General features: G+C 38.2%; 1 protein-coding gene across 19 annotated transcripts in view; it reads left to right on the forward strand.

Annotated features, from left to right (window-relative positions):
• The first annotated feature begins 208 nt into the window (after nucleotides 1–208).
• Wac (WW domain containing adaptor with coiled-coil) overlaps nucleotides 209–25774 on the forward strand; it is a 60070-nt gene continuing 34504 nt past the window's right edge. For 6 of the 19 annotated variants that reach the window (XR_010058875.1, XM_063276462.1, XM_063276463.1 and 3 more), the window contains exons 1-3: nucleotides 729–866; nucleotides 1257–1292; nucleotides 2850–3064. Coding sequence is in view for 17 of the 19 variants with exons in the window: in XM_063276462.1 (XP_063132532.1) it covers nucleotides 826–866; nucleotides 1257–1292; nucleotides 2850–3064 (292 nt within the window). In the remaining 2 variants the exon portion in view is untranslated. Of the gene's footprint in view, nucleotides 321–424; nucleotides 867–951; nucleotides 1155–1256; nucleotides 1294–2849; nucleotides 3065–25774 lie in introns of those variants that run through there. The other 13 variants (XR_010058876.1, XM_039095730.2, XM_039095738.2 and 10 more) reach the window with 9 other exon arrangements.

Below are 25774 nucleotides of genomic sequence, written 5' to 3' on the forward strand. Positions count from 1 at the left end.
CCGCGGCCGCCTCGCGGAGGGCACCCCGCCCCCGCCGCCGTTGCGCCTCTGGGCGCACGCGCAGCTGCCGCCGCTCCGCATTTAGTCCGAGATGGCGTCCCTCGCGCCCCACGGTTCTCCTCCCGAAGGCGGCTCCCACCCCGCGCAGCCAGGAGGCCCCAGGGCCCGCCTCACGCAGGCTCCCGAGCACGACTACCCCTAAAGTGGAACGGGAGTGGCCGGATTCGAGAGCGAGGAAAAGCAGCAACCGGAAGGGCTTGACGGGTCGCGGCGCTAGGAGCCCAGGCCTCAGAGGAAGAAGAGGGCGGGAGCAAGCCGAGGTTTGCCGAAGGCGGCTTTCTCGAGCTGCGCGGGGTGGGGAGGAGGGGGTGTGGCGGAAACTGCCGAGCTTTCCCGAAGGCGGCTGCGTCCGAGTTGCCCGGATGTAGTTGGTGGAGCGGCGGCGGCTGTAGCAGCGGCAGGAGGCGGCGAGAAGGACTCGGCGGCGGGGGGGAGGAGGGCAGGCGGCGGCGGAGCAGGAGGAGGGAAGGTGCTGGAGGCGTTCGCTCTCCGCGGGGACCGGAACACGGCCTCTCGCCCCCTCCCCCCGGCTCGCGCTGCCGCCCTGTAGTTGGCACCTCTGTCCCGGCTGACCCTAAGCGGTGGTGACGGAGGGAGATGACCGGGGACCGCCGGCGCCAGTAACGGGGAGGTGCCGCGAGCCGCCGAGGGTGCGCCGAGTCCTGGTGCCGGGGCTGCCCGCCGCCCGCCCGCCGCCCGCGCGCGCGCCCGCCCGCCTCGCGGCCGCTCTCCCCCTCCCCGACACACACACACAGCCGGGCATTGATGGTAATGTATGCGAGGAAACAGCAGAGACTCAGTGATGGGTAAATCGTCTTTTCGTTTCGGGCCGGGCCGCGGCGGAGGGCGGGCAGGCGGACGGGCGGGCGGGCGGGCGGGCGTCCTTATCGGGAGCTGGCCGCGCCGCCATTTTTGTTGTTAACCCTGATCGGGATCAGTCAGAGGAGGCGGCTGGCCGGGCCGGGCCGGGCGGACAGGCGGGCGCCCTGGGGACCTGGCGGGCTTGGCGAGCGGGCTGCTGCTGCGGCTGCGGCCCGAGTCCGAACCCGGGCCTTTGAGCCCCGGGAGCGTCCGCAGCGCACAGATCCGCGCCGGTACGTTTGTCGCCGGCCCGCGGGGAGGGGCGGACGGGAGACCCGCTTTCTTCCTTTCCCGGGATGTCTCTCACACTACGGTCCTTCTTTACTGTTTTTCAGCTGTCACGACCGGAGGGGGGACTCTCAGCCTTTCCAGGTACCAGCCGATCATGGGGTGGAGGGATTGAAGGGGTTGGAGGGGGAAGGGAGGGACTGCTACTCGAGCGCAGGCTTCAAAAGTCGCTACAGGCCCTTTGGTGCAACAAATCTGAAAGTAGCACCACTGGCCCGCTTAAAATTCCGTATTGGCTTTTATTAGCATTCTCCAAACGTGTCTAGGGACTTATCTTGAGAGCTGACTAGAGGAAGTTCAGGGTTTTGTTTTGTTTTGCCTTTTGGTTTTTGTTTGCTTGTTTGTTTTTAAGGAAAAAAAAAATACTCGGAAGCAGGAAGACCTGGCTAGGTTTGAGTGTGAAGGAGTCACTGAGGTGTAGTGATAGGTGACTTCGGAGGCACATTTGCTTACTATTCTATTGGGGAGCTGAAAGATAAATGTGAAAGTTTTAAAAGTATATGAACGGCCAGAGAGAAGTAACTTGAGTTACTCTCAGTAACGATACTCTTACCATTTTTTTTTTTTTAGCTCAGATTATTCTATTTCAAGGGAAAGGTTTTGTTTTTGCTTCAGTTAATTTAAACCTTCTGTGACTTAGTACTTCATTCTAATAGAAATGATTCTGGGTGTCTATTCCACTGAAGGTTTTGCATGTAAAGTTTTAAAGGTTTGCTGAAGTGTCCTCAGGATACTGTCTGAAGACAACAGAAGTAAATGCTTTATACTCTAATCACCTTTAAAAGAGAAAAGAATAGGAACAGGTCTGTGTCCCCCTCAAGGTTCTGTGGTCCAGGCTTGTGTCCAATTTTACTCCTGTCAGTCTTCTGAATGCTTGATTACACGTGAGAGCCACCAGCCTGGGAAGAGTGCAAGCATGTTTTCTAACCTGGTACAGGAACTTCTGGGATGTCAGAACATTTGCATCTGTCAAACATTATTGACCTCTCTCTCTCTTTCCCTCCCTCTCTCCTTCCCTCCCTCTCCCCCTCCTTCCTTCCCTCCCAACTGATACATTGTGTTCATCTTCAGACACCTGCAGTGTAAAACCATTATTTTGAGAGCATTTAGAATTATGCCTTCTTAGAAACATTGTTCATGAATCAGTTTGTTCTGGCACATATTGTTACTTTTAAAAGTATTTTATCCCTGAAAACTTATAAATTAGGGATAGTGCTTTATTTAAATCAAAAAAAGAGGAAAAACTTGTTTTTTAAAAAATATGGTTATTAAAATACGCTAATTTATAGATGTGCTTGATGTATTTATTAGTTATAGAGATTAAATGGATAGTAATTTAAGCTCTCAAAAAGTGATTTTAGTTTTGAAGGTTTTTTTTTCTAGTGGATCAGTGTGCCAAAATACTGCTTAAAAAGGTTTACATGATCGAGTAGGTTTTTTTCTTTGTGTGTGTGTTTGTGTGTTTTATGGTTGCATTTGTTACTAGGAGTTGCACAGTAACTTTTGATCATTTACATCGTCTCTGAATAAAGGAAGTACTGAAAATGGAAATTCTGAGTTTTAGTGTAAGGGAACTTGATATACCAAAACTCGTAATTTAAATTGAGAATTGAGTTTAAATTTCAATTTTTCTCTCTTTGGGGGGGTGATGTTTTACAGACACTTAAGTATTCGTCAAAGAGTCACCCCAGCAGTGGTGATCACAGACATGAAAAGATGCGAGACGCCGCAGATCCTTCACCACCAAACAAAATGTTGCGGAGATCTAATAGTCCTGAAAACAAATACAGTGACAACACAGGTCACAATAAGGCCAAAAATGTGCATACTCAAAGAGTTAGAGAAAGGGAAGGTGGTAAGTAGCTTTCTGGCCTAAACTATCATGTATGCATACTGCGAGAGTTCAAGAAAACAGTGCATTTAGCTGGGGAAGTTACCATGTGCTGATACCACTTTGAATCCATTTTTGTTTTTTATTTTTGCAGGCACTGTAGGAAAATGGTGTTAGCATGAGCACAGTGTTTGATAGTGCTTTTACAAATACAGTCTTAAACTAAATGTTTGCTAATGATTAGAGAGTTCCTAAACAGTTTCCCAAGAAAGAAATTTTTGAGTTTTTAAGGATTTTGGTTTTAGTTTGAAATCATTGGTCCTTCAAATTATTTCCCAAGGTGTTCAAGTTTTAATTGTAATCATGAATTATACACGTAAGAAGTTTATCAAGATAGCTACCACCACTAAAAAGGTTTTTTGAAATTCAGGAAATTAATTTTTGTTATAACCATTTAAAATTTTATGTTCCACCCCCTGGGGGTCTTGATGTTTAGATGAAACAGTCCTTTTTTAAATTCTTATTTGGCCTTTTGTATTGAGGCTAGCCTCAGATGAGCTCTACAGCTGAGGAAGATTAAGCTAGTCTTGTTTTATTTTTTGCAGTGCTGATATCTTCCTGTTACCTGCTCACAAATTGTGGTGGGGATGGGAATCAGTACATTCTTAGGCTGACTTTACTTACAGTTTATGGACATAACATTTACTTTTAAAGCCCACATTGTGGGATAAAATAGTTTCACTCGGGTAATTAAAAGCTGTCTATTTTTCTTTGACAATAAGACCTCATTGCTTAAGTAGATAACATTTACTCACGCAGTATTGATTAAATAATGGAGGAGATTCGCAGTAGAATGCCAGAGGCTTATTGCTTTTGTTTATGACTAGTTCTTGATGTCTTTAACTGCTTTTTGAAAATATTTTACATCTTCCATTTTACTCTTTTTTGTTTATTTTATTTTTTTGTCTAATGGCAGAATCAGCATTACTTGGTGCTATCATATATTGAGAAACACTGGCCTCTGCATTGAGGAATTATTAATGATCAGGAGATTGCTTTAGGATGGAGTAATTAGCAGAAGATAGTTGTATTGAATATAGATATCACTTTGTGGTGCTTATGCAGATAAACTTAACATGCTTATAAGTGTAGCAGGTAGCGTATTCAAGTATTAGACAATCCTGGATACTAAAATGACAATTGTCAGTTTTATGGGTGAATTTTCTATAGTTTTGCATGCCTCCTGGATAGTACTATTGATCAATAACTCTTCTATGTTTATTTTGCACATTAACTATTGGAAGGCTAGACTATACTTTTAGTATGCTTTGTTTTGAGCAGTTTTGGTAATTGAACTGCAATAGTATATTGTACTTGAGCTGATAGACTCTCAAGTTGTTTTGTAACAGCTTTACCCAGTTCAACCATCCATTCTGAAATCCAGGAAGAAATTAGTATTATACACTCAAGAAAGTGTCTGTAAATGATTTCATCTACTTACAGTGAGGCAGTGAATTCCTTTAGGGTTAAAATAGTCCTCACCAGTTTCCTTGCTTATTCATTCAACAACTGTTGTGCCAAGAATTGTGTTATATTCGTGGAAGTCAAGCTATGCTGTGGTCCTTGTGACCCTTTGCCTTGAAGCCTTCCTTAGGGTTTTTGACTGTCGTTTAGGCCTAATAGTGGGTTAGTTGCTTGTCTTCCCTTTTTGTTTGTTTCTTCACTTTGGTTTTCATTCTCTCTCATAAACGAACTCAAATACTCATTGGCTTTGTTTACTTTTTATTTGTGTCTTTGTTGATTAGTTCCATTTGCAAGCAGATTGTTAGTAATTTTTCTCCCTAGTTACATGCTGAATTATACCTTATTTGGTAATTCACTTCCACCTCTTCTCTGACTTCTGTAGCATAACAGATACCATAACTCTATTCTTTCCTAGTTCTTTATGGCAGGAATGGAACATACTATGAGCTAATTTTTCCTTTTTAAATTAAAATCTTGTTCTTTTGAGAGGATCTCACTGGCTGGCTTGGAATGTGATACACACCAGACTGGCCCCCAATCCATAGAGATTCATCTCCTTATAAAATCAATCTTCAGTTCAGGGTACACCTTTGAGGTTCACTATACACGTGTATAATGAGTGTATTTATACTTTTTCTTTGAGTCAGGGCCTGTGTGATTACCTTACCGCCTCAGCCCCTCCTGAGTTCTGGGATTTGAGTAGTGGTCCACAGTTTCTGGATCTGTTTTTGTTTTCATTGTGTTCAAAAACAAGAGAAAAGAAAGTGTTTGAGAGAATCCTTAGGAGTTTTAAGTAATTAAAAAAAAAAACTTAATGGTATAAATAACTTAGGGTGTATTATTTTTGTAGGGATTCTGTGAAACTTCACAGAATTTCAGACTTAACAGTACTCGTTGTCTTCCATGAGTGAAAAAGTATATTTGGAGTTCTTGTTTAGATGAAATATGTATGTATGTATGTATATATGTAGGCACATATGTATTTATGTATGCGTGTACCTACATACACGAGTGTGTGAACTTAGTAAAATTACAAAATTACATATTAAGTACTGCTTCTGAGGATTTGAAGTTTCTAGCTGTATGTTCTGTCTATCCCATCAGTTCTAGAAATGTTCTCATCTTGTAATATATTCATTATGTATGCTGAGCATGCCTCATCAGAAGATCTGAAATCCTGTCAATGTTAAAGCCTTTTGGATGATGATACATCTCAGCTGGTAAAGTCTAAAGAGACACCCTAAACCTCAAAAGTACTGAACATTTGGGGTAACATACTAATACGTTAAAGAATTAATCACTACTGATCATTGGAAATTTAAGTTTTCTAGATACAGTTTAATAATGTCTGCATCTTTTTATAAAATAATCCTATTAAGTGTGGTCCTATGCTCATCATGGTATATTTTAGGCAGGGTTTTCCATCATTCATAGAAAGCTCTAGTTGTACTTGCCCCTCATGTTGACATTGGAAAGTAGTACAAATAGTTTTGCTATTTTTACATTTCTACAAAAAAGGAAATAAAACAGGAAACTATTGATAGGTGTGTCTTGAAATTGTCTCTTTCTACTGGTGAGTTGTAAGCTCTGAAGTGAGACAAACTAAAAACTTATTTGATAGTGCTTAATATGGAATGGGTTAGTTTAAAACTTAGCTTTTATCGACTTAGTACCTTCGTTAAGCTTTTTTTAGTGGTTAGTTTTTACCTAACTAATTTGTAATATCAAAGGTAGGACTGAACATTATAGTACACTATATATGTATAGCTCTAGGCCAAGTTGTTACATGCTAGTGTTTTCTATTTACCAAAAGTTTCTTTAGGAAGAAATTATAGTTTCCCACCTGAGAATAAAGCTTGTTTATTTTTTTCTTTTGCTAAGTGAGTTGTTACTTTGGTACAGAATTTAATATGCTTATATATGGATTTTAGAAACTTCACTGATGAGTAATTTTGGTTTTATGAAAACTTTTTCTTTAAAAAGTCATCTTATGGGGTTGGGGATTTAGCTCAGTGGTAGAGCGCTTGCCTAGCAAGCGCAAGGCCCTGGGTTCGGTCCCCAGCTCCGAAAAAAAGAAAAAAAAAGTCATCTTATTATGTAGTATAGACAGAAATATAGTCATTGAACCTTTAGGCAAGTTACAAAAACAGGAAATACTTAAGTGATCAACAGAGTAAGGTTGAAAGATAAGTAGTCTGACTTTTGTCTTTTCTCTGGGTGGCACAGGGTTTCAATGTAATGCCCTTATATAGTCTTGATGATCCTGCATCAGCATCCCTGCTTTTTTTTATTATTACATTCACATATTTGTGTGTAGGGAGCATGCAAGAGGGTCAGAAGTTCTTTCCTATCTTGTGGAGCCTGGGGATTGGACTCAGGTAGGGCTTAGCAGCAAGCACCCTTACCCCTGAGCCTTCTCACCAGCTCCTCCCTAGTGTTTTTACTTCTTTGATCATTTTGAAAAGGTGGCCCATGCTTATCTTGAATTCCTGATTCTCCTGTATACACTTTTGAAGTGCTGAAGCATGTCAGCAGTCTGACAGTTTCAATGTCTTAATGTTTCAGCTCTGGTGCTTTGCCCTTAATTTGAGAAAACACCCAACTGTGCACAGTCTAAGCATGTGTGATTATAAATCTTGATTTAAAAATGTATAACAAGTTATTTCTCTTATAGCTTTTTGCCATACCACTATTTTTCCCTTTTGTTTTATTTTTGGGAGAAATTGTTATTTATCAAGGTCTTTTTTTGTATTTCTATTTTATAAATATAAACATTTGGATGTCCACTTTGACTGTTTAAGAAAATCTCTTAGTCAAACTAATTTCTACTTAGCTAGATAACAAAAATAATTGGTGTGACACGCCAATGACTTCGGCTTTATAAGGTATAAAATTATGATTGTTTTATTTGCTGAAAGCATAACTTTTCCTAAGTGTGTATGCTGTGTGGTTTTGGGGTGACATATCAGTTAACTGATGCTAAAGAGAAGATGACATTGAGCTGGTACCTTTGAGACACTGTAACAAGTTAGGAAACTAATTCCCTTATCATTTCAGAGCCTAGTATTTCAAGTTTATATGTCCACTCGCTCTCTTTTTTTTTTTTTTATTTTTAAAGATTATTTATTATATATAAGTACACTGTAGTTGTCTTCAGACACACCAGAAGAGGGCATCAGATCTCATTACAGATGGTTGTGAGCCACCATGTGGTTGCTGGGAATTGAACTCAGGACCTCTGGAAGAGCAGTCAATGCTCTTAACCACTGAGCCATCTCTCCAGCCCCATATGTCCATTCTCTTAAGGGCTTCTGTGATACCTTAAAGTTGCAAAGTCCCTCTGATCACATAGTCCCCCTCTGAAATCAGTTCCTAGTGTGTCCTGGTCTGCTGATTAAATTAATCAAAACCTTTAGGCCCTACTGTTTAGTAGCAAGCCAGAGTCTTCCATGTACATAAAACTTTATTTCTACCCTCAGATTATACTTAAGGTAGAGTATACCTTAAGTATACTTCCTACTACCTAGAAAAGGATGGTTTTGTGCTTACTGCCACTTTGTGATGATTCCCTGAGAGTGGCCCCTGAGTATTCCCTAAGAGCCCCTGAGTGGTGTTTTTTTTGTTATATACTTATTTCCCATACAGGAAGTAGAATTGATCTAGTTAAAGTGCTGTGAAGCCACTGAGGGGATAAAGAGTTTTTCAGTGACTTGAAATTCTTAGACTTGTTTTTACTATTCTGAATGGGTTTTTCAGTTTGTGCTTGTTGCTTGCTTGTTTGTTTTTAAGATAGGCCTCTGACTCTGGCAGTTTCCTGCCAGCCTCTGCTGGGGTTATATACCATGCACTCCTCTGAATACTTAAAAGTTAGTGTCAGTTTCAAAGAACTAGGTTAACTGGTTCTTTTAGAGTTAGAAAAGAAAGGAGCGTGGTGGATAATTGAATAAAGAGAGCTATAAAACAGGCTGCAGAGCATTTGTTCACATCCTTTGTGCCATTTGCAAATTTGGGTGGGATGTTTGATAAATAAAAACTTGAGTGAGTCTGGAGAGGTGGTAACCAATTTTGGCTGCTTGTCAGGATTGCAGAAGAGCTTGCTACAGTTTATTTGATAACGTCTGAACTACTCTGAGTCATAGGAGTTAGGAGATGGAACCTAGAAAATTGAATTTTAAATAAAACTAGTTTAATGTAGGTCTTTGTAATTTGAAGTTCTCGGGTTTCTAACTCTTGACAACATGAGGACTCTGCCGATTAGAGTGATTATTTGCTAGAACATGTATTCTGCATGTTTTATTCAGCTCAAGAACTTCTCGGTCACCTTCCTATACAAATGGATGGTTTTATAATTTGTATGCGTCTTAAATAACCAACTTAATGTCTAGTGGCAAAGGTATCTAGCTAATGTCTGGCACTAGAGAGATTTCTAACTTGTGTTAGCAACTGCATAGATCAGTGGATGTACCAAATTTGGGTAATTTGTAGCCACTGTTATTTTAGATAAAATTATTTTAAGCACTAGGATAGTTCAGTAGTTAATTTGAGTTCTTCTATTTGAAAACATACAAGTTAGCATATTTACACTGAGTTAGGTACCAGCAATTAGTTCGTATAGTTTATTTATGTGTATTTGTGAGACTTTGAAATGAGATAACAGGTCAGAGCACTTTGTAGCACAAGCCTAACAATGAGGTTTATCCTGTGAACCCATGGTAGAAAGAGCCAAGTTCTGAAAGTTGTTGATTGACTGGTACCCTTAAGGTGTAGCGTGAGCCTGAACTAACTTATCTCACACACTGACACACACACTCAGCTTTCAAAGTATTATTAGCACTTAGAGAATCCTTAGGATATGTGTGGTGGATAAATTAATAGGCTTAGATTTAAAAAATTTTGAATTCTTAATTTGAATCTGTATGCTGTAACAGCATTTCCTGAAAAAGTTATAACCTATTTTAACCTCAGAACTCATCTATTCTGGTAATGATAAAAACAATATTTGCAAAGTATGATCTCAGAATATTTTGCCTAGTATAAGGAAAGGTTGCATAAAATATTTTTTACATTCACTATTTGTGATTTATAAGAATAAATTTTAATCTTTATCAATATCAAAGAGGGCTGTGCCTGTTGGAGACAGTTGAATTGTAAAGATGCTTGAGGGTTGTTGAGTAAGAATGTAAGAATGTTAATATTTTGGCATAATGAGAAAAGACATCGTTTTGTTTCATTTTTGTATTTAGAGATTTTCTTAATGTTTCCTTGGCTGGCCTCAAAGTTTCATTGTACTGGCTGGCCTTGAACTCACAGACAGATCTTTCTGCCTCTGTCTCCCAAGTGCTGGGAATAAAACTTAAACCATCAGGCCTGGCCATGTATTTAGTTTTTTTTTGTTGTTGTTGTTGTTGGTTTTTTTTTTTTTTTTTTTTTTTTTGAGACAAAGTCTCAGTATGTATTCTTGGCTGGCTTGAAACTCAAAGATCCCCTCTCTCTGCCACCAAGTGCTGAGATTAACAGTGTGTGCCACCACACCTGGCAGAGAACTTTTTTATATGACCACTAAGTTTTGCTTTGAAAGCTAGTTGTGCTTTGAAAAAGTAGGATTAACATATGTTGGCTAAAAAATATTGGGCCTGACTTAACTTATTTTGAGACCAGATCTTTAGTAGGCTTGAGTGACTTTGTCTTGATTCCTCTCTCCCCCAAAAAGCCTATTATTGGAACATGTAAAATATGAAGGTGTTTTTTCTTTGTTCATATTGTATAGGCTTTCAGAGTCCAAGGTTATCTTTTTTGTTTGTATCTATGTGATTTCAGTTTGCTTTTTGTCCTTTTTGGCCCATGTCTGTATTAATTATTTGTCTTTTTTTTTTGTCCATGTCTGCGTGAATTTTAAATCATTATTATTTAGTTTTATTTCTGTTAAACTTTACTGGTATTTGCAATTAATGGTTCTTTACATATCATAGATTCTCTATTATCCTAGATACTTTTTATGTTTCATTATATTAGATAATTTTTTGTTGGGAGTGAAACCTAGGCAGAGACTCATGCTTGGCAGTTGCTCTACCACTGAGTTACACCCTTCCCTTAGGAATAATTTTGATGTTTGAAAATACTTTTTCATTGCTATGATTTCAGTAAATAGATCAAGCTCTTTGCTTAATATCTTTTGTATTTTTACGTGATTCGTGGGTTTCCTCACAGTGGGATAATGGTGCAGTTAGATTTAATTTCTCAGTTTTTAAGGCATAGTTTTTTCTGTGTATTCTGTCTTTGATAATACGTAGAACACAGAACTCAACTTTGTTTCTGGATAGTAATGAGACTGCATATAAGGAAGGTCTTATCAAACTTTAAAAAATGATTTCTTTAAGTTACATTAATCTTGTTTTAAAATTTTTAATTAATGGGTTGATATTTTTGAGTTTGTTTTGCTAGGTGTAGTTTTTATCCTGGAATTCATCTATGTAGGCTGGTCTTACAATTAGGATAATCTTCTTTCAAGTGCTGGTATAACAGGTGTGTGCCCAATAATATACTTATCAAGTTATTTTCTCTCCTACTATGTAGCTAAATTAATGATTGGTGCAATGATACAAATGGGCGAAATCTGCTATTAAATGCAAATGATCATTGGGGTGGATGTCTCTGACTCTTCAATTGGAGGACCCTTGAGTTTAAATGCAGGATATATTTTTGTCCTTTGTAAGAATCTAGACATATATGCTTATGTTAAATGAAGCTATTACTAGTTTCTTCTAACAGTAACAACATACTAGGAAGGACCAGGCAAATAAAAATTAAGAAATAGAGTTTTCCTACAGTCCTAGACTATGTTCTTTTAGGACACTGGGAACAAGGTGTAAGGTGTTGTATATTACCTATCCCTAAAAATACTGACAGATTGTAGTCTGTGCTCTTCATTCTTGAGAACAACTATTCATATTTAAACTAGTGATTTATTGTGTATGTGTTTTATTCCTAAAGTGAGCAATATTAATTGCAAGACCCTTTGAACAGGAAAAACGAGAATGCCAGCCATTATTACATGGCTAAACGTCATTTTTTTTTTTTTAACAAAAAAATTGACTTGTGAAAATAAATCCAGGGCTGGAGAGATGGCTCAGTGGTTAAGAGCACTGACTGCTCTTCCAGAGGACCTGAGTTCAAATACCAGCAACCACATGGTGGCTCACAACCATCTGTAATGAGATCAGATGCACTCTTCTGGTGTGTCTGAAGATAGCTACAGTGTACTTATATATAATAAATAAATAAGTCTTAAAAAGGGGGGGGGTAAATCCATCCAAACAGCTGTTCTCATTCAGCAATGGCTCAATGTTTAAAAAATTTTGTAGATTGATTTCACTGATGTATGTGGCAAAGCTATTTGGCAGGTAAATCAATGTCTCTTGAGTCACATCTGAGTTTTGACCTGAAAAATGACCAAGTTTTCTTTTGTTTCACAATATGCTCATTAATTTACTGATTTTAGTTAGTCAGACCTGTCCTTAGTTTATTGGGTTATATTTGAGTGAATGTTACAGGTTCCTAGGCTTGTTTTTGGTGGAATACTATTTACTGTTAATGTGTTTGTGGTTCTCTATTCCTTTTTTGAATATTAGTGTAATAATGTTTGCTTCTGAGAAATCACTACACTATTACCTTTCCAGTATTTTTCTGTGTGTTTTTAAAAAAAGATGTCTTCTTACCTAGGTTCATAGTTGACCAAAATTATGTTCAGAAATTCAGGGTTGTTGACTCACAGATACTTATGCTTTGGTTTGTTGAACTTATTTTATTCTCCTCTTTAGTATTTGAGGATTTCATACATGGCTGTATCTTGATGAAATCCACTCCTTATTCCCCAAACCCCCTTTCTGTGCCCATGCCTCTTATTCTTCCAATTAGCTTCATAGGCTGCATTTAGATTCTTTAGTTGAGTTAGTGCTGACTTGTATGTGCATGGGTAAGACCATCTCCTGGAGGGAGGGAGCATGGATATCCTTTCAGACCCTATCCCTAAAGAACATTTTGTCTCCTGAAGCCATGATTTGACAAAAGCCTCTGAGATGGAGTGGGACTCCATGCTCTTCCCTCATTCATGTTGGGATTTTCCAGGCTTCATTTTGTGCATACATTCCTAGTCACTGCTGGTTCATGGGTACATTGGTGATGTGTTGACAGCATATAAATGCATTTATAAAAGTGATAATTTTTCTCTATCCTAGCTAGCTCCCAAATAAATTTGACAGACTGAGATTTATTTTACAGCATAATATGGCTGAGCAGTTGTTAATCCATTCTATTTCTCTAAGCTAATCTGGGTACCTTTCAACCAAAATCCGTGAGATACCTGCATTTTAGTATTGGTCTTGTGCTCTCTGCTCCAAGTATGTTCTCACTGTGTCTTCTCAGCCCTCTGGCAGATCCTCTCCCTTTCCCCTGACTGGATTGGAAGTTCGACCCTATTCTCTCTTCTCTTCACCAATTGACTGGTCAACCTAAAAAAAAAAATTTTTTTTAAGATTTATTTATTTTATGTATGTGAGTACATTGTACACCAGAAGAGAACATCAGATCCCTATTACAGATGGTTGTGAGCCACCATGTGGTTGCTGGGAATTGAACTCAGGACCTCTGGAAGAGCAGTCAGTGCTTTTAACCACTGAGCCATCTCTCCAAACCGGACTGATCAACTTTTACTGACAAGTCAGAGAATAAATTGGGACAGTGTTTACACAACATTCAGGCAGGAGATACTTCGAATAAGCATTACAGTGCCTTGTCCAGATTGCAACCAGGTATGGGAGCAAAGAAATCAATATTTGAATAACACAAGGATAAATCTCTACATAGTCTTCAATAAAATTATGCCTATGATATCCTGTCTGCAAATACATTCTAAACAGCGTCTGGCATTGTTTCTGCCCCTTCTTCCAATTCCATCCCCGTACCTTGGTGGCAGTGGGTTGTAATTTAAGATAAAGCATGTAGATGTGACTACTTCACAGCCTCTTATCTGTGGTTGTGGGTTTCTGATAAGGGTCAAGAAGTGTGCTTATAGAGGTATAAAGACGACTTAAAGTGGCAGTTAAATATAGTTTGTGTATTTAGCTAAGCAATAATAGGTTTTGAGGGGGGTGTGTGTACTAGCTAGCTACTGGTTTTTTTCTTCCTTTATAGATGTGGGTGCTAAGTTAACAGTGTCGAGTGTGAGTTCTGTTCTGCATTAATCTGTTTTTTAAAAGTCGTTGGTTACTCCCATAATATTTGTGCCACTATTATACCAGTGGGCATATCTTTCCAGGTTAGTCATTTTTGTAGTGTTCAAGGGTCCTGCAGCATACGGTGAAAGCTAGCCAGTTGGTACCACCTTGGTTTCTCCATGTCCTATGACTCAAGTATTTGGTGTCTTCAACAATGGGGGTCTTAGTGATGTTTGGAGGGCAAGAAGGAGTGTTGTTTATGGATCCCACTGACCAAGAACTCAAAAAAAGGTAACTCATACATGTCACTGGACCTTTTATTTGATAAGCTGTGGTTTGAGAGCAGGGAGAGACAATGTCTACAATTAAATCCTGCACATAAAACTAGCTAGCTTTCGCAAGTGAGAGATTACAACATGCAGTATTTTTCCCCCTAGTTCTGGGTTATCTCTCTGAGAATGATAATTTCCAATCCACACATTTACTTGGAAATTCCGTAATTTTTTTTCTTTTTCTTTTTCTTTTCTAGGTGAACAATTCATTGTATATGTAAACATGTTAGTCTATTATTTATAAAATATTTATGGATGTGTCAAGCTTATGTAAATATTTTAGGAAATGTATTTAGTGTCCTTTCCCTTTTATGCTCTACCTTTTTACATCACAGTCTCATCAACCTTAGCATGAACCCTTACTAGTTTCCTGCTTTTGGGTACTGCAACTTCAACATACAAGGCTAGGTACCATCTGTATGTGAGAGTACATGCTTTTTTTTTTTTTTTTTTTTTTTTTTTTTGTCTTTCTCAGACTGAGTTAACCTCCCTCAGTAACACCCATTTGTTTGGAAATTTCATTTTTCTAGGTGTATGTAAACCATATTTCCATTGTTCATTAGTAGATGGATATCAATCTAAGTGGCTTCCATTTCCTGGCTGTTGTGACCAGCACAGCAGTGAACACAAATGAGCAGATAACTGTATAGTAGTATAGAGTCCTTTAGGACACAGTGCTGGTGTAACTCTGTGCACAAGAGTGATAAACTGGGTCATATGATAAATGCTTCTCTAGATTCTTTATGTCAGATGTATAACTGGTGAAGTTTTTGGCCCCCTCCCATTCCATAAGCTGCCTTTTCGCTCACGTGACAGTGTCCTTTGTTTATGAGGTCCCCTTTGTCAGTTGTTGGTTTTAATATCTGTACTACCAGTGTCCTGTTAAGATAGTCCTTTCTTATGTTGATAAAATGAAGCACATTCCACATTTTCTGAGATTCAGGATATCAGGAATAAATGTTACACATTTTAAAGTTGAGTTTTGTGTAGTAGTCCTGTATCTTTGTGTTAGATGCTTTAGCTTTTCATTTAGCATCATTTATGTTGATATCAGTGGAAGAGGGCAAGTATTATATGGAGTTCTCTTTGGGTTTTGGAAGACTCATTAGTTGATCTTTGGGTCTGTAATGTACCTGTCTGAGTATCACAGGAATGACCAGAAGAAGAAAATGTTGTCAGTGCAAGAATGCTTGTGCGATACTCTGTCCACAGTATTGAGGGCAGAAATTAATTCATATAGCCAGAAATCTTGAGTGCTGACTGGATTCTGATATTGTGAAAAGGGTCTCTTTTGAGCTTGGCAGTGTGTAGAGGTAAAGAATTAAGTGGAAATAATACCAGGCAGGTCTTTATTAAAATTTGGAGGTTAAACATTTGCTAGATTTTAGCATTTTGACTGAACACATAACATCTTGAGTACTATTTAACAAAATACAGAACCAGATTGAAATGTATAATTACAAAACTCCCTTGTAAATAAATAGATGAGTAAATCAGGAGAAACGAGACTTTTGCTTGAATTTCTGCCTTACCGGGGTTTGCTGTAATTTCCGCAAGCACATGCTAACTCAAATGCCCAGCCAGAAGTGTAGTGTTTCTTTGGTAATATCTTGGTTTTGCCTGTTGGTGTGGTGATGTTCATTTAGTGTTTTTAGTACATAATGTAGAGAACAGCAGACACCAAAACAGATACCTTCGCTGTTTTTAAGTTTAAGTTGAAGAAGGCTTAAATTTTCAAAAATATTGTAGACAGAACCCAGTTTTAGTTTTGTCTGTAAATGCCAAATAAACTTTAAAATTACTGAAAATATTTCGATTTCATATATACTTCTTTAATCTTGACACTGGAGAGGTAGGAACAGTGAGTAACATTACTTTAGTTCTATCTAGAAGCAGTGTGGCTTCTAGTTTGTCTCAAATTGTGTGTTAAATATACTTTTCATTTTCAAGAACAGAGGTTTCTCAGACCTCCATACCCCCAGCCCCAAAGCTAGAACGAGCTGTTTCTCTTGGACATACATCCAGAGGGATTCTATTCTACCACAGTGATTGTTTTTTTAAATTTGCCAATTTTAAAGAATTAAAATATAATTGAATCATTATCTCTAGTTTCTCAACCACCATACTCCCAATAATGATATGGAGACTTTTTATTATTTTTATTATTATTATTTAGGTTTATTCCCAACTAACATAACTTAATAATCCCGTCTATACTAGTCCCTGTTTGCCATGTGCTTTATTAACTTCTCATTCTGTCCCTGAACGTCCAGCTTCCTCTGAGCCTGATTCTTTTCCAGAGTTCCAACTCTTCCTGGAAGTTATGCTTTTTCTTCTTCTGTCCTGCTATAGGCTGTCAGCTCTTTATTAAAACCAATCACCAACTGATGCAGAAGAATGTTTACAAAAGACTCAGGCAGGTATTTACCCAGTAACAGTAACAATACCAAGGTCAACCCTGTATTCAAAATTATTATCCCAACAAATACTTTCTCCCTCTAACTCTTCTAACCATTCGTACATTGCTCACTCCTCACCCTAACTCATTCATGTTCTTTAGTAGTTATGGTTATATGTATATGTAAGTCTATCTACATACACTCACACATACCCCACACACATAGACATATATACATACATACATAAATATATAGATAGAAGCTGCTGAATCCATTTGCTGTTGCTTGTTTGTATATTTTCAGGGCTTTGGAATTAGATTAAGGGGCTCATCCAGGGGAAGACTTAAATCTTCCTCACTCAGCACAGAACACCAACACTAGGGGTGAGACCCAGGAGACTTTTAGCATTTCTGTTGGTGTCGTCATTTAGGTCTTGTTAGACAATCACGTTGAGACATGGGTATAGCTTCCCAGTCATTTCTAGGAAACAATCCCACAGCAGACTTTCTGGTCCTCTGTTCCTACACTCTTTGCCCTATCAGTGGATGTTCCTTGAGTCTCAGTTTGTTGATCATATTGTAGGTTCATGCCATTTGCCCCTTCATCAGTTGTTCTCCTTATTTTACCAGTTGTGACTTTCCATAACGCTCTTCATCTGCCCTCCCCCACCCCAATCCCACCCTACCCCTGCAAAGAGAAGCTCCGAAGAAGGATGAGAGCCACATTTCTATTACCATAGGTTCTTGCACATTCATGTTCTATTTAGAATTGTATGGAAATGGAATCACCTCATTGTACATCAGTGGTGATAAATAAGTGCTTCATAAGCATAATGGAATTTTATTCAGTCACAAAGTGAAATTATATAGGAAATGGATACGTGTGGAAATAATAAATGAAGTAACCCTGACTTGGGAAGTAAAATGCTGCATGTTCTTCATATATACATCCTAGGTTTTTGTATTTTCTCATTTACCTGGAATTCTAGTAGATTTTAATGGGTGACCAGCATCTCCTTGTTTGTTCCTCCTTTTTACGTGATCACACACTTGGACCACCATGCCCATCTTCTTTTTAAATGGATTCTGAAGTAGAACTAAGGTCCTCACGGTTGTACAGCAAGCACTTTGCTGACTGAGCTATCCTAGATCTTAGCTTCTTATGATTGTATTTGTATCAGTGACTGTGGCTGTGGGTGGGTCATGAAATTATAAAGGGAGAAAGCGAATATAGGTCTAGAATGAGATTGGGAAGGTCATTAAAGAATGCTTGTGGGGGTTGGGGATTTAGCTCAGTGGTAGAGTGCTTGCCTAGCATGCACAAGGCCCTGGGTTCGGTCCCCAGCTCCGAAAAAAAAAAAAAAAGAATGCTTGTGACACGAAAACAGAAAAAGTATTGGGGAAGGTGAGAATGTGGCGGGAGGATCTTCAAAAACATGTTTTTTTTAAAAAACAAACCTAAAATATTTGGTATGCTAATTAAAAATACTTTATCAGAATGAGTAGCTTTTACTCTCAAAAATTCTGGCTGTTAATCAAATACTGATTTTTGTTTCTCGTTGGTTTAATTTTAAACTGGAAATGCTAGGGTGGTGGTTCAGAGGGTGAAGGCACTTGCCATCAAGCCTCAGCACCTAAGCTCAGTCTCTAGGATATTTATTGTGAATGGAAGGGTCTGCCTGACAAGTTGTCCTCTAGCTTCCTCAAGCTCACATGCGTTATTATCATAATACAAAAAAGTATAAGAAGGCATTTTACAACTTTCATAAATTATTTTGATGTTTTATACATGAGAATACTATACTTTGATTACTTCCATGGCTACCCCCTCCAGCTCCTTCAGTTTTCATGTATTTTTTAGGTTTTTATTTTATGTGTATGAGAATTTTGCCTGCATGTATTTATGTGTACCACTCGTGTGCCACATTGGTGCTGGAGATGAAATGCATGGCCGCTGTAAGATAAGAGCAAGAGCAGCAGCTGTTCCCTGAGTCTTCTGTTTGGCCCTAATCTTTATATGTTTATTAAAACTCAAAAATTACTTGAATGTTATATATGAATACACTGCATTTGCATTATTTGTACCTTACTCTATTTAGTTTCTTATATATTTTCCAAGCCATTCCTTTTCAAAGTTGTGATTTATTCCATTTGTTTTTGCTTCGTATACACTTAATACACACACACAGCCTTAGTCCAGTTACGTTGCCCTTATTGGCATGTGTGTAGGACTGATGACTTAAGATTGAGCTAAGTATCCTAACTTGTTCTTTCTTTCTTTTTTTTTTTTTTTTTTTTTTTTTTTTTTTTTTTTTTTTCTTGGTTCTTTTTTTCGGAGCTGGGGACCGGACCCAGGGCCTTGGCTTGCTAGGCAAGCGCTCTACCTCTGAGCTAAATCCTCAACCCCTAACTTGTTATTTCTTGATGTGAATATTATAACCTAAATTTCATTATTGATTTTTAGAAATGGATATTTCAAATAGCTAGTATAAGTTCCAGGCTTCTCTTACTATTGAGTTTAGAGTACTGAGGTTTAATGAAAATTAGTTATCTTGTTATTGATCTTCACTTACTTTTGCTTAGCCAGGTTTGTCTGTATAGCTGAGGCTGGCCTTCAATTCCTGATTCACAAGCTTCCACAGTTTAGATCTTAGTTTTTGATGCCTTTATTTTTCTTTGTCTATAACATTTACCACCTGTTTGTAGCAGCTTATGAGTCACCTTGTGCATGTTTAACATTTCTTTCTTTTTTTTTTTTTTTTTTGGTTCTTTTTTTGGGAGCTGGGGACCGAACCCAGGGCCTTGCGCTTCCTAGGCAAGCGCTCTACCACTGAGCTAAATCCCCAACCCCTATGTTTAACATTTCTTGATTTGGATTAAATAGTTGTCACACCCTTCCCCATCTCTTGCAGTTTATTCTCAACCCTGCAGGTACTCTTGCCTGAAACACTCATGATAAATGAAAAGCACATTTGCTAATGTATATAAAAGTCCTTTAGTGCCTTCCTGTCGGTCTTGAGCTAGAACACTAACATTTCAAGGAGTAACTAGCTATAGCGTTTCTTACATTCCTAGCTTGAGTTCCTAGTTCTTGGTAAATATTTAGTTTGGATGTACTAAATGTTACCTCCTGGTCCCCTTTGCCCATTGCTTTGTACTTTTTAGACTTCAATTTGCAAGCTCCTTTCTCTAACTAGCCAAACCAAGCCTAGAATAATGCAACATGTCAGTTTTGGCATATATATTATCTGGCATATATTCTACTAGATACTCTATATTTTAGTATTTTAATGTCTAAAATTAGCTGCTTGGTTTTCTGTCCCATTCATGCTAGTTGTTAAGTGATGAAAGGTGCCTTCTATTACAGGCCTGTAATACTGACTTGTTTCCTCTTTTGTGTCTTCTTTAGCCACGTGTGAGCAGCAGATTGTTACTACTCATGTGTTACTATTCCTCTTCTTTGTCTTGATGGTTAACCCTAAGCTTGGTTAGCTTGTTTGGTCCTCCCCTCTTGTCTCTGGAGTCTTGGTTCTTCACTCTCAGGGTTTTACCCACACCTTTCTCGTAGTCCTGAGAGTTATTGCTGCCTTACTACTTACCTTTCTTAAAAAAAAATTGATAAATGTACTGTCATTTCAGACTTTTGAAAGTGATAAATGTTTGAAATGAATAATTCTAGAGAATAGTAACAGTTTATTGAAATGTAGTAATCCAAAGGGTCACAGTGACTGATGTGTTAACCACATTTTGTATTCATAACATGAACAGAATGGTAAAATGCTTGGTTCCCCTAGAATGTTTTTCTGCATCTACAGCCAGTGATTTAGTCTTGTTAACTTTCTGTGTGCAGTTTTGTTCACCCAGTTTCCCAGAGGGAGCCCTGTACGTTTTTTTTTTTTTTTGGCATGGCCAGAAATGTTATACAGTTGTTTTTCGAAGTTTGATGATTGCTTGAGGTACATAAAAATGCCACTAGTATAAAGGCCATGTATGTGCAAAATTGTGGGTGATAGAAACTTAATGTATGCAGGTTTATCATGCTTCCACAGTCACAGTGCTCATTCTCAGAGAAGTTTGCAAATTGCAAGTATTCTTACAACACTAGGAATTAATAGAGTTCAGGATCTAAGAATTAAATCTCATCGTGATTATTGGTGTGACATCTGGGATAGATAATAAGTTAGAGCCTAAAAAATATTTAAGTATGCTTGAAACTATAATTTAGATTCTTGATGGTAAGAGAACATTGACCCTTATTGTTCAGAGAAGTGCAATAATCTTGGTCATCCTGGGAATTTTGGTTCTGTGTCCCTCTCAGATTAACACCTTCCCTGTTTAAGTCCTTTAATAGAAAGTCTATTTAGGATACTATACACAGATCACCTACAGAATATTGGTATGTGTGTAATACAGTGTAACATTGTTGTGCAGTATAGTAAGCTGTTGCTATGTTGTGTTGCTGAGAAAATGGTAGCAAGGAAATGCCTTCGTGCATGTTCAGTATGACTCTCCCAATTTTTAAAATGCTTATTGTGTGTGTGTGCATGATTGGAGTATGCTATGATGTGTACATATGGCATTTACATTTACAGAATTCTCCCCTGCCCCCAATACTTTTGCGCTGTGATTGGTTAAAGATAGGGAACTCCCAGATACTGAGATCTGACTTGTATCCTCTTTTTCCTTGTAAGCAATTCTAATGAGATTTAGTAGGACCCATTTGGAAATCATTTGCCCTTTCATTCTTAGTGACTTTTTGACTCTTGAATCATATACCTTGGGGGCGGGGGTGACATTTTGATTCAAATAGGAGAAAGGTGCATATGGTATTGTAAGATTGCCACAAACTCCATTCTCTAGGAAATAAATACCCCTTGTATATGTTCTTGGAAAAAAAAAACTGCTAAAATAAAGTTTTTAAATGTATTTTTTTTTTACTTGTGTGGGAAACTTCCTAGATGTAGGGTTTCTATCTTTTTTCAAAATACCAGATCTTTAGTAATAGCTGTCAGTTGTTAAATTTTAAATATTTAATTGACCAAAATGGAGTGTTTTAAAAGTATCCAGTGTGATGATTTGATAAATAATTGTACCGTTGAAAAATTAATATGCTCATTACTAATGCAAGAGACTCACAGAACTTGTTACTATATTCAAAGTGAAAGTTTGTGTCCTTTGACCAGCCCCCTTCGACAGCCTGGCCCCACACTTTTTTCTGTTCTATCATCAGTTCAGCCAAAGTTTCCACATGAAAATTGTATGTCGTACATTGTTTTTCTGTCTTTATGTAGCAAAATCTGTGTTGGTACAAATGGTAGGCTCTTTCTTTGGTGAGTAGGTGAATAATATTCCTTTGTGTGTATGCACCATATTTTCTTGAGTTACTACTTAAGACCACACATTCTGACTCTTGGAAGCAGTGCATGACAGTGGCTGAGGTGTAGATAACCTGCCTTGGTTTTCTTTGCTTGTTTGTACATAGGTAAGCGGACATTCCTTACATATTATAGATTTTCTTTGGTTGTTTGTACATAGGTAAGTGGACATTCCTTACATATTATAGGTATCGAAGAGACTCTTATACATGTGTATGTTCATTTCCACCCCATTCTGTCCCCTTCCAACACTTCTCATATCCTGGACTCCCTTTCTAATCCATGACCTCTTTGTCGTTGCGTACATATATAGACACATGCATATATGTGCTCTGTGTGTAGCATTCCATTTTTGTTACATAGCTTTGTGTTTCTGGCCAGTCCCAAGCAGGCACCTACCCAGGAGCTATTTTGGATCTGTGACTAGAACATGCATGTATGCATGCACGCACGCACGGGCCAGTTATTCTTAAAATGCCTTTGCTAACACAATGAGTACTTCTGAATCATTCCCTGCTACCCCAGCCTCGGTGAGAGGCCACTTAACCTGAAAACTCATGTGGCTGGATTGCTTTTCTCCTGTTACTTCTGTTTCCCCTTCTCTAGTCCTCCCAGTCGCCCTCTCAGTCTACCTGATTATAATTTTGAACAATAGATGAGAGATGGATTACTAAATTTTCTTAAATATTGTGCAGCCATAATCTTACATTGGTATAAATCTTTGCAATTGATGTAAAATTATAGTCTCTTACATTGGTATAGAGCTTATATGTTGGTATAAAGTTAAAGTTTTCATTGAATTAATCAATATATAGATATTGATAAACAATTTAAAATTAATACTGTTACTCTTAGACATTGTACAACTCATTTAAGAACAAGATGATTAATGCAAGTTAAGGGCCAGATAAGATAGTAAACTCATGGATAGGTTAGATTCTAATTTAATTGTAATAAAGTGCTTTCAATTTACTCATAGAAATGATTAAGAATAGATAAAGTTTAACAGTTCAAGTATACTTTATATAAATAGTCTTCAAAAACATCAGAAATCCACAAAATCTGACATTTAACCATTATAATTAAAAGTTTTGACTAAAAACATGTTTGTTCCTGACAGCACTCCCTTCACAGTTCAGAAAAAAATATTGCACATCTTTACTTCCAGATGTGGCAAGGTAGCCACAGGGCAAAAATTGCCTGTTTCATCTATGAACAAAATACTGCCCCAAGTGGGCACCCTGCAGAATAGTTGATCGATAGCTCTGTTGAGACAGGGGAAACATCCTTTAATTTTGCTTTACAAAGGTCAGATGATCCTGGGCCAAAAGGCTCCAATGTTTTGAGGAATGGGGGACTGTCAAAGTAATCAGCTGTCTCTACATTTGTTTAAATTTGAGAAGCTATGTTTGGTGCTTCCTATATACTCAGGTAATGTTTAATTCCTTCTTAGATTTCTGACAGGGTTGAAGACTACTTATAATAGTCCCATACCATTAAAGACATCATATAGAGTAGAAAACAAAGTTTTCAGATGGTGTTACTTACAGTCTAAAATCTAAACATAATTCAGGAATAGAATTGTAACTCTTAAGTTAGGAATGACTATCTAATTGACAAATATGTAGACTAGATTTTAATTATATATCATACTTAATTATTTACATGATTGTTATGGTTCTTCTTAGTTTATATCTGAGGGATTTTTTTTAATTGAATAGAAAGGGTGAAATGCAGAGAGTGGTTCTGATGCTTTGATTTAATTGGGAATCTGTTTACTGACGAAGGGCCTTGCCATTGTAGTGGCACCCTGGAACTCTCGCTATTAAAATCATTTCTCCTTCCTCTTCTGCAGTGTCCTATGGTTAGGACGGGTGAGATCTATCCTTGCATCTGCACATATGAATAAATATTTAGAGTGCAGTAAGAGAGTATGCTGGTTTGGAAACTGGCACTGTATTAAGATTTCTTGAAGTCTGTAAAATTCTGTAAAAATCTTGAAGTCTTTAAAAATAATTCTGGTAGTGACCTGGATTTATATTACCAGGATAAATCCTTTTCTTTTAGAGTGCCTTAAATCCAGATAGACTCAAGTACACTTGCTGCTATTGTACTGTGGGGATTTCTTGCTTTTCTGGTTATTGTTGTGGCTCATAGGCAACGTGACTGGTAGGGCTATTTACTTTCCTTCTTTGGCAGCTTGAATAGTACCTGTGGATACTGTGAGAGCTAGTCCTCAGTCAGGAGGCTTCCAGGTTAGTCCCAGCTTGATTCCTCTAAGTGCTGGGTCACAAGTGTGGCATCTTCAGCAGAGGGTCAACCAAGGGCGAGGGCAAAAGCCTGGAAACTGTTTTGCTAGTCCCTTCAAACCCCCTGACCTACTTGAAGGGAGGTTCCCCGTGACTGGCACTATGTTTTTATTATCTGGCTTCTTTTTAAGCATTTTTCATCAAGTGGGATATTTTTTTAAATATGTATTTACTAACATATGTGTATTTTTAGGATGTTTTCTTACATCTTTTCAAAGTCCTTAGTGTTCTCTCGCACTTATTTCTCTCCTTTTGAATCTCCCTGCTTTCCATATTTGCAGTTAAGGTATTTCACTACACACCCCAATACCCATCCCCTGCCAGCCTGGTTTTCCCAGTTTCTCCTTCATAGGGCCTGTGTCCTACCATTCCCCTCACTAGAGCTTCTTGTACCCCACTCCATCTCTAGGGCCTTTTAACTGGTCTCTCCAGTTAATCCAGATTGTGTACTCACATCAAGATTACAGGTTGGAATCCACGAGTAAGAGAACATTCTTCTAATACTTTATTCAGTATATAATGCATTCATTATATATTTTGGATATTTGAATCTTATGAGGTATTTGACTCAAAACCATGCATTCCCATTTTTCAGGGCAGTGTCTGCTGCAGCAGCCTCTGAGCAGAGGTGTTTTGTACTGTGATACCAGTTAATTTGTATGTTGTTGTGTGCTCGTGTCATATCACCTAAGAGACAGTTTTCAAACAGTTTTAGAGTTTTCATATAAGTATTTAACCTTTTTGCATATGTTCTAAAAGGCCTCAGTTTTCTTCTTAGAGATGTTTAGATTTCTTGTTATTGTTTGTTTCTTGTAATGTATTCTTGGTAGTATTTTCTATATGTGTTGTTTCATATGTCTTAGTGGCAAACTCATCCTAGTTGGGTTACTATATTTTTGTCTTAAAGTTTTATAATTGAAAGTATGGATTACTGGTGCTTTCTTCTTAAAAATGTTCATTTGGTATGTTTATTTTTTGAGAAAGGATAGTTAGAAAGATGACTCAAAGTGATGTGATCGTGTCTAATAAACAGTTATGTCTTACATGAAAATGGACTTACATGATTATGATAAATAGCTGATAAACAAGTGTATAGCTGATAGTCACTATGAACACCGTGGGTTTGGCTTTTTATGTCAGTGTCATCTGTGTCACTCCCTGTCACCAGTCTGAGGCTGTACCCAGAACTCAGTGATGGTACAGTCGTCACCTCTGCCCAAGTCCTAGTAGTTAGAATGGCAAATGCCTTCCTCAGTGTCTCTCTCCAGCATCCTCTACCCACTGCTTCTCTCACACCCTTCCCACACTTCACAGCCAGCTCTCTGGCTGCAGTTCACCAGCCACGTTTTCCTAGCCAAGCAAGTAGGACAGCTCATGGTAGAGTTTAATGCTCTTTGAGTTTACTCAGTATCATCCTGGGGCTTCAGGCTTCAGTTTAAGAGCAATGTGCTCTATTTCATTATCTGGATTCCCTTTTGTTAATCACACTGTTCTGACTGTTACATGGAACATTTGTTATGTTTTCTGACAGGAACTAAATATATAATTGACTGATCATTGGCCATAACTTAATGAGTTTCCAGT

Source organism: Rattus norvegicus, chromosome 17, assembly GCF_036323735.1.
Source record: "Rattus norvegicus strain BN/NHsdMcwi chromosome 17, GRCr8, whole genome shotgun sequence".
In the NCBI taxonomy this organism is placed as follows: domain Eukaryota; kingdom Metazoa; phylum Chordata; class Mammalia; order Rodentia; family Muridae; genus Rattus; species Rattus norvegicus.